Below are 9,363 nucleotides of genomic sequence, written 5' to 3'. Positions count from 1 at the left end.
GGGAGCAAGCACACGCCCAGGGAGCTGCAGTGCTGCTTCTTTCAGAGCAGGCCTGCAGGATGCCACAGGATGGGGAATTACTTCAGAGGCAGGCCAGGAACCAAGAGCACCTTGCTGGTTTCCATCTCTGGGCTGCCGTACAGGCCTTTTGCTTTGAATCATTCCATTTTTTGATAATAGAGAAATGAGAGTCTTGGAAGTGAGCATTAAGTGATTCACTAGGTTAAATGCTCTCCTTACTTCCCTGTCCTCTCTGCTTAAATCGTAAAAGTTAGATAATGGTTTTTGCTTCCGTTTCCCTCTTTCTCAACAAATTAAATTCTGTTACAAATGGTGCAGGATGCAAACAGATTTATTTCTTTGCTACAAATATCCACGTATTTCTGCCAATAATTTCTCGTAATAGTTATATTAAAAAAGAAAAAAAAGATATGGGTGGTCTTGTAGTTGCTTCAAAGCACTTTCCAAAGATCCAGGTTCTGAAGGACTGATGGGTCTCTGTGGGCCATGACACTACTGATTGTCACACGGTCTTGTCTTCCCTTATCCCGCTGTTACAGTCAGCTGGGAAAGAACAGATCTGCAGCGCACAAGGAGAAATTAAACATCCTGGACAGATGTCAGTTCAGACCCACGTAGTTTCAGCTGAAACTCTCCAGGCTGGTTTTGACCCGTTCCATTTCATGCAGAAAACTGTAGAACTGGGGCAAAGTTAACTCTGCAGAAAAAAAGAGGCATAAAGTCTTAGATTTCAGGTTACACATGCAACATTGGAAAAGCCATTCTGGTGCTACTGCAGAGCAACTCACGTTCACCTAAGCTAGGCAGGATTAGACACTGACTCTCAGCAGCTGTTTCTTTATGCTAGCTGGACCGTGCAGGGTGAGGATTCTCCTAACAGCAACTGCCACTTTGGAATTGTTTACTTTCTTCTTCTGTCATGCTGCTCTGACTGCTTTTCAGGGCTCTGTGGCATATCTATATTTACTCATGCAAAGACGTGAAGACTGCCCAAGAGTCAGTGTTTGTAAGTGTTTTGCAGAGCGACTGTGGCTGGGAGAGGCCAGGGCGGGAGCAGCCGCAGCATCTACCAGCAGTGCTCTCACAGTGACCCCTGCTGGGTCTGCGTCCAAAGCTCCCCTACCTCCACGAACAGACCAGAAGCTCTGACTGCAGCTCAGATTTCGTGTTCTTGAATACTTGCTTCTTTTCCAGAACAGTTAACTCACCTATATATACGTTTTCCGTTTGGGTTCCTTTTTTAATCACCAGCTTCAGCTGGGGGAAAGAAAAAGCAGAGGCATTTTAATTCAGAGGCCTGTATTTCAAGCACTGTGAAAAGGCAGGAGTCTGCTGAGAGTTTTAGTGCAGACTGCTGCAAAGCACACACATCTTTGACAGGCCTTTCAAGAAGTGTCACTGTAGGAACAGATTAGGCATTGGGAGGATCTCCGGGAAGTCCTTATAAATGATGGCATTCCCCCTCCCTCCCCGAGATAGCATGACCTTTGCTAGATTGAGCTTTTTGAACAGATTTTCAGAGTGGGCTACGCTTCTGTGACACGATGTCTTCTGAAGAGTAACAAATAGCAGCGTGCCTGCTATCTGCTGGCAGTTGCACTGAGAAGACTGAAGCAGATGCACTGTTGCAGAGCCTGCTCCTATGAGCTGTGGCTTTCCTCAATTTCCTCTCACAGCCAGTACTTCCCACATGCCTGGTCATAGCTTGTTCCTTAACTGCACTATAACCTGAACTCTCTGATGTAGGAGATTTACCTGTAAGAAGATACTTCCCACTTTTTCCAGTTCACTGCTCCCAGCAGTAACTGTGAGTCAGAAAGAACAGAAGGGAGATAACGTTAGCTAAGCTGTGAAATAAAAAATTCTTTAGCTGAAAGCTGCTGTTGGGTTTCCCAATCCATTCGGTTTATCTTTTAGCTCTATTACCTCCAAACTTCCACTCCATATCTATCAGCTGGTTAATCATCAGCGTCTGACCAACAGCCAGGCGTGTTAGGGTAGGGGAATTCAGCCTCCACTGCAAGAGCAAGACACACGAACAATCAATTCAGAGGGACGTCCATTTACGGTACCTGTAATTTCAGCATAAATTGGAAACCAGAAGCCCAATGTGTGTGTGTGAAGGGATAAACTAACATGGTTGGGAGGTTTCAAAGATGTTTGGGTCCTACTAGGAATCCCCTCTGCCTCGTCACTTCTGGAAATGAAACTCACTGTTTCTGGTTTAACACTGGTTCAGCGTAACAATATCTGCACAAAAAGTCATGTGTTCATGTAACTGCATGACCCCAGGGCTCAAAGCATGCAAAGCAGAAAAACAATCCAATGAAAGCCACACAGAACCACAGGAATCACTAAACCTATGGGGTAGAGGCCACAGCAAGCCAGATGTATCATTAGACAAAATGTTTCTTATCGGTTATCTGGGGATCTTTCATTGAAAACTCTGAGCTGGATTTGAAGAAAGCAGCTGATGCATCTCAGTGGGGTTTTACAAGTTCCTGCTCAAAGACTGTCTTTTTGTTAGTTTAGAAACAAGCAAAGATGTATTAATACCTGTTCTGCAAAATAACTGGCTTTCTCTTCACTGAGGCCTGTGGGAGAAACCATATGAGATTACTATATGTGATAAATATTAATTAGCTTTTATTTAGTGAAGTCACGTGACCTACCTAGAGCAATAAAATCTGCTCTGACTTGTTCGGAAGACAGATTTCTCTTCAGGGCACCTGAATAAACAACGCAAGGAAAGAAAATCAGTTTTTACTGAGTCAAATCAATCTTTACTGAGACAAACAAATGCAGGGATGGAGACCCTGCCATAGAAAGACTGGTTGTGGCCTGTGTTTTGAAACAAACCACAGCTCAGCGAGATAGGAAATACAGTTGTGTCTGCCGATATCTTTGCGGATGCCCAGTGCTTTAAAAGTCAGTCCTATGGAAGTGCCTGAGAGAGAGAGGGAGATTTCATTGCAGGTCACCATGGTAACAGCAGCAGCAGTTGTGTTTTGAAGTTGCTGCTTTCTCTCCTATAGAAGCTTTGCTTGTTAAAGGGGAACTGTTAAGGCTGGCAGGCTACTAATTTGACCTACCTGCTGTGTTTTGGATTATGGGTGTGAACGTGTGCATATAACACTTTCCCCTGCTGTGCCTGCCTCCTTTGTTCTGGGGCACAGGCAGCACATGGAAGTTTACAAGGATTCTGTTCTCTGAAGCCAAGAGCAGGAATCTCATAAATTCAAAGAGACTGCCAGCCCCACGTGGCTTTCTGTCTGTGTAGCACATAGGCAAAGTTATCTGCTGTAATCTGTTCTGATGCTGGCCGTGGCATCTCAGAGCTAATGAAAAGGTGTAACAGTATTGGAGCCAGTGCACACAAACAGGAACAGTGGGGCTGAATGCGCCTAGTCCAGAAACAGGAAGGGAGAAAATACCAATTCCACATTAAATACCTCCCAGACAGTCGTAGGGAAGGAAATCATTCTGTGCTTCTCTGGGATAGAAGAAAAGGCTTAAAGTAGTGGAATGAAAGTTTAGACCAAATGCAGGAAACAGTTGTGCATGGCTTCACCGCTGTGAGGAAAGCTATAGGAAAACCTGGATCGAAGGATGTTTATAAGGAACTATTAATAATAAGGATCAACATGGCATGAACATGCATGTAGGTAAGATGTCTGATGCAGTATTATGTCCAGTGGCAGCCCCAGCATCAAAGCAATCTCAAATAGTGCTGGAGGCTGTCTGGGGCACCCAAGGGGAATCCCTCTCGCCCCTCTTCTCCACTGCTTATGAATGAGGAATTGCTGGACGCTAATGAGTTTATCTAAATCAAGACTAAAACAGCAGACATCACATTTATGTTGCCTAGAACTATGCTGGTTTCCAGCCCACTCCACAAGGGTGTGAATGGACTGAGATCTGTCTCAAATGGTGCTTTGTCCTTGTTGGAATTACAGTCCTGGATCATCTAGATGGAAGTTTGCACTGGTCTAGCAAACATGGATTTACAGGCACAAGTTAGACTCGATGACCTTGAGGTCTCTTCCAACCTAGAAATTCTGTGATTCTGTGATTCTGTGAAGTTAAACCGAGCTCTGTTGCTGTCACAAAGTTTGCTTGCATTTAATAAGTACCTAAGTGAGCTTAGTCAGGCCTGTGAGACGCGTACACAGGCAGGGTGTAAAGAAGACAAAGCCTGAGTCACCAGACAGGGATACTCCAACAGGAGAGCAATTTTTGAGTTTTTGATTCTTAAATGCTAAGCCATTTATTAGCTGCTATTAGCACTCATTGTGTAAGTCAAGTGCACTGCAGTTCTGAAGACACACAGCCTTAAGCAGCATGCAGGAATGGACACAACCATTTGGCCTCAGGGTAGCATATGCATATGTATCACTTACCATTAGGTACCAGAAGAATACTTTTGACAATGTTTTTCAGGGGGCCCAAGCTGATTTTATTCATGGTGGCAAAGTCTGAGAGCTGAGTCAGAAACCTTTCTACCTGCTCGAGAGAAAGAGCAGCAACACAATCTTATCTCTGGGTGCATCTCACCCAAGAGCTGCAGTCACACACTTCTTGGTGTTCTGTGCAGGCCTTACCTCCTTGGGCTCTGTTAGAAACCGGAAAAGCACTTCAGTCAGCGCTGAGAATTGCTGTGAAGAAACAGGACAGCGTTAGGAATTGTGCATCCGCATGTATCATTTCTCAGCACCTCTCCACCCCCATCATCCCCACGACTCGGGGGTGATACACCACCTCGATACAGCTCTACCTGGCTCCAGTACATCGGTCCCAGAGTTTCATCTCCCCTGCTGGTACAGTACCCCAGTCCTTGGCATGACAAGATGCCTGTGGATGGGATTTGCTCATGGATGCTTTTCAGGGACTCTCAAAAGGGTTTGTGCAGCTGGTAGCTGGCACTGCACAGGGCTTTTGTGATTCTTGGCTAATCAGAAGCTGCTGTTCTATCCCGTGTAATCCAAAAACTGCTAGAGAGAAGGGATGCAAACATCCACTCTCATGTTTCATGGAAGCCACAGGGTAACCAGACTGACTCGGGAAAGAAAAGAACTGGTCAAAGGCCCAGCTGCTGCCCTCAGCCCCCTGCACTCGCAGCCAGGAGAGCTGCAGAGCCTGCCTGTGGCGCTGAGCCCACCACCCTCCCTCTGCTGCTGCCACCAGTGCTGGCGTTGTCCTGAGCACCCCAGCGAGAGAAGCCAGTGCTCGACAAGACCAGAACCCTCCTGTGTGTGCTGTGCGTGACACGAGCCCCTCCATCACCCCCTGCACCCTGAGCACAAGCTGTGGCGGGGCTGTGCCACGCTCTGGTCCCGCACCGAGGCTGCTGCGGGGCCCGTTCCCCGTGCCACCCATCCCGGCTGCTGCAGCCCCGTGGGTGCGGGCCGGGCCTGGTGCCATGGCCTCGCCTCGCTCTCCCCCCCCGGCCGGCCCCGCACCTCGGTGCTGAGCTGGTTGAGGTTGTGCATGTCGCCGCTCACCGCCTCCGGCACGGGCTCGCGGGTGAAGTTGAGCAGCCCCATGGCGGCCTCGGCTCCGCCCGCCCGGCCCGGCCCGGCCCCGCTGCCGGCGCCCGCCTCAGCCTGAGCATTGGCGGCCGCACTTTCCGCACCGCCCGGTCCCCCCCCCCCGGTACACCGAGACAAGGCACCGAGACCGGGCACCCCCCCCTCTCCCGGGGCACCCCCGCACCCAGGGGTGCCGAGCACCCTAAGCCAGGCCCCGGCGGCCGGGTGCTGCCGGCCCTGTACAGCCCACACCCGGTCACCCTCGCGTGTTTCTCCCAAGAGATCTAAACCGGGCACCTCGGGACCCCCCGCGCCCCTTGCCCACTTTGGCCCCTTTGTGGTGTGCCCCCATGCCCAGGCTCCTTGCCCCTCAGTGCCGCTCTCCCTGCACCCCGGGCTGGCACCCCAGGGCCCGCAGGCCACCCCTTGTCACCCCTTTTTTCTCCTGCCACATCTGCTCTGTGCGGGGAGGTGGCAGAGGGCACCGATCCTGGCTCCCTGTCCCCTGGAGCAGGGACACATGGCATGCTGCACCCCCCAGGGTACCCCAGAGCAGTCGCTTCGGCCCCGCTCCCAAAGCCTGGGCACCCAAAACTGCAGCTCTGGGGGGACCCTGCTGCCTCCACAGCTTTGCTCTGAGACAGGGAAGGGGCTCGGGGGGCTCCTGTGCTTCCTGGGGGAGGCAGCCAGCAGGGCGGTGGGTCTGGTCCCCCCCCAGCTTGCACACAAGGTGCTGTGCCATGAGCACGCGGCCTGCAGGCTGCACTTGTGCAGGACGAAGGAAATGTAGCCAGGGCTTACCTCCGAACGCATGCTCATCCTCCGTGCATGGGTCAAACAGAACGATTGCTTTTGATGCAAGGGTTTGGGATAGCCTTTTACTTTCCTACCAAAAAGTGCTATGTGTATATCTGCACATTTGCTTGTCTGTCTGTGCCGATAAATATTTATTCGTCTTCATGCTTCTAAGATCTTTATCCTATAATTATTTACCCATGTGTTTGATTTTATGCACCTGATTCCTTCCATGGAAAGTAAAGTGCGTGATTGCTTGTAGGGGTGTGGAGCATAAAATATAGGTGAAAACGGAGAGAGCCGTGAGTGCCCTCATTGAGCAGAGGCTTTAAACTTCACTTGCTGATGTCTGGATGAGAGCCAAATGGTGTATATTATTTTTCTGTACAAAAACCTCAAATAAATTGTTGAAAATCCATAGTTTACAGAGTGATTTATTTATTTATTTATTTATTTTTTCCCCTGGAGATTGCAGGACGCAGAACTCAGCTGTGATTTTCCAGCTCTGCTCTTAGCACAGCCCTGCTCCTGAGCCCACCCCATGCCTGTGGCAGTGTCTGTCTGCAGCAGCTCATCTCCAGCCAGGCTGTGTGGTGTGGTCAGGTCCTGTGCAGGAGAGGAGGCAGTTTGAGACTGAGAGCCCAGTGACATGAAGTATCTGTGTTTCAAAAGGATCAGGGTTTCACAGGAAGATTTTAAGCCGATTCTCACTACAAACAGTAAGCAGGAGGTCTCCTTGACTCATGGGCATGTACAAGGGCAGGTGAGATGTAAAATCAGCCCTTTCTCATCCTGTTACATGGTCTAGTTTCCATTTGTGCTCAGGAGAAAGGCTTTGATCCAGAAAATATTAAAACTTGATGTATTCCCGCAGAGGACAATGGGGCTGATCTGAGTTTAAGGACTCCATTGCCTTAAGCTGCTATTTTGCAGCTTTCCAATAACAGCAAAGTAAGTTCTGCAGAAGTTATTCCTCTGTCAGTGTGAGTGTATCTGACCCATTTTTATCTTGCAAGGTGTTCACCAGCTGCCTGAGCAAATAGCATACGAAAGCCCCTGTGAAAGGTAAAACTGTGGCAGTTCACAAGGCTGCTGGTTTATTACTGAAACTTTCAGTTGCAAATGAGAGCACAGAAATTTTATAGTGCCTTTCATTGTGAAGATATCCCACCAGTGGTTTATAAACAAGGAGTAAAGCAGCAAAGTACCAGTAAAGATGAGGAGTTAAGAGATATTTACTGGTGGTCTGGCTGGAAATAACATTTGCACTTCCTTTTCTTCTCCCTCCATCTCCTAGCTCAGCCAGGAGATTTTCTATTTCATGTACATGCTGAGTGGGGTGGAACTGGGTGCCTCAGTTTAATAGGATTGGTGAGGCGAAAAAGTTACGTTAGATTGCCTGCAGGATTTGACCCTAAATATTCAGTATACCTTAAAACAAGGTGCAGATTTTTCACAGTGTAGGTAATTAGCTATTGGAATAATTTATCAGGCTCTGTGGTGAACTGGCGACACTGTCAGTTTTAAAACCACAGGGATATGTTTGTCTCTAAACAATAGTTAACCTTTACTAAAATTAATTCAGGATTATTTACAGACTATGTAGTTATGGGTGCCAGTGCGTGTGAACGCGGTACACCTTTCTGGCCTTAGAATGTCACATAAAGTCCTATGTACATTTTCCTAAGTGTAAAATAATAATTGCAGGTAAGGGTGCGCTTCCATAACCCAAAATTCATTTGTGGCCAAAAAAATGAAACAAGGAAAGAGACAATTTTCTGTCTGGTTTGTGTGCCAGGATTAGCCATGCAGTAGCAGTGTGTGAGTCATCTTTAATTCCCCACGTCTTTCTAGGGTGATGATTTAGGAACTAGTTAACGATGGTCTCGGTGCACGGTGTGTACCTGTGTGAGCATGCATGAGGTATGGCAGAAGGGGGAAGCCAGTGGTGGCGAAGAACTTCCCAGGCAGCAAACCAAATTCTTGGGGAAAGTTGAGTGACAGGATTCACGAAGAAGAGTTTAGACTGAGGTACATGCTCATAACATCCTGTTTAAACAATCAACAGGAAATTCGGCGATCCCTCCTCGCAGGATGCTGGTTTATTGAGGCATGGCACACAGCTGAGTGCCACGAGCCCTCCCGCAGCACTAGGACCAGGCTGGGATCTGGCAGCAGGCATCCCCAAAAGGACTTACTCCAGGAGGAGAGAAGGCCGCAGGGTGCCCGTGGGGGCGAGTTATGTGCCAGGGCAGGGCTGGTGCCTGCAGAGCCCCCGGGCTCCCCCCTCCAGGCTGTGGTGGGTGCAGGGTGCTGGGGCTGCTCAGCCCCAGGGTGCTGCAGCGGGGCCATTCTCATGCAGAGCGTGGCACTGATGGACTCCTCCGAGCTGAGGACAGGCTGAGGACGGCGTCTCTGTGTTATGGGGTAGGTGCTCTCGTCAACCACAAGTACTGGAGCAAAAGCAGCAACAAAAAGCAGTTGTGGGGGGACGCAAGGAAATAGGGTATTAAAATGGTGCACTCCAAAATGAGCTACAGGACTGATGTGCCCTTTTCAAGAGGCATTTTTCATTTCACCTGTCCTACTTGAGCTTTCTGCCTGGCCTTCTTCAGCACATGGAGAAGGTTACCTTGGGCAGGCTCCTAATGACATGTTCTGCCTTTCACCCCAACAGGACCACAACTTCTGTGGCTTCTGTTTATTCTGCTGATGCACTGCGTGTCCCTCCAGGCTGTGTGAATTGGGAGCATCTGTCTAGAGAGCTGAGGAATGCTGAGACTTCCCTGCCTGCTGTTGTGATGGATATTGCCCAGCTGAAACACTGCTGGATGGGGGGGTGGAAGTTCTGTTCCTACAAAGGCTCACCCAAGTGACACCTTTGAGATCCGGATTTCATTTTCTCCTGCATTTCAGTGCCTCTCCCCGTCTCCTGTCACACTCTGTACTCCCAGCGAAGTCTTGCCACAGGAGTAAGTTATTGCAAAATGCAGGGGTTGGGGCTGGAAGCACCACTTCT

General features: G+C 49.1%; 1 protein-coding gene across 1 annotated transcript; it reads right to left on the bottom strand.

Annotated features, from left to right (window-relative positions):
- Positions 1-342: 342 nt before the first annotated feature.
- COMMD7 (COMM domain containing 7) lies at positions 343-5,588 on the bottom strand. The gene is made up of 9 exons (XM_082773697.1): positions 5,481-5,588; positions 4,623-4,676; positions 4,422-4,524; positions 2,694-2,750; positions 2,578-2,615; positions 1,948-2,038; positions 1,777-1,826; positions 1,230-1,278; positions 343-718 (listed from the first exon to the last, which is right to left on the bottom strand). The coding sequence occupies exons 1-9, from the start codon at positions 5,562-5,564 to the stop codon at positions 642-644; spliced, it is 603 nt and encodes a 200-aa protein (XP_082629823.1). The 5' UTR covers positions 5,565-5,588; the 3' UTR covers positions 343-641.
- Between the last annotated feature and the right edge of the window lie 3,775 nt (positions 5,589-9,363).

Source organism: Aythya marila (genome assembly GCF_965140915.1).
Source record: "Aythya marila genome assembly, chromosome: 16".
Taxonomy (NCBI): domain Eukaryota; kingdom Metazoa; phylum Chordata; class Aves; order Anseriformes; family Anatidae; genus Aythya; species Aythya marila.
Note: the sequence above shows the minus strand (reverse complement) of the source record. Positions and strands in the feature narration are given on the sequence as shown.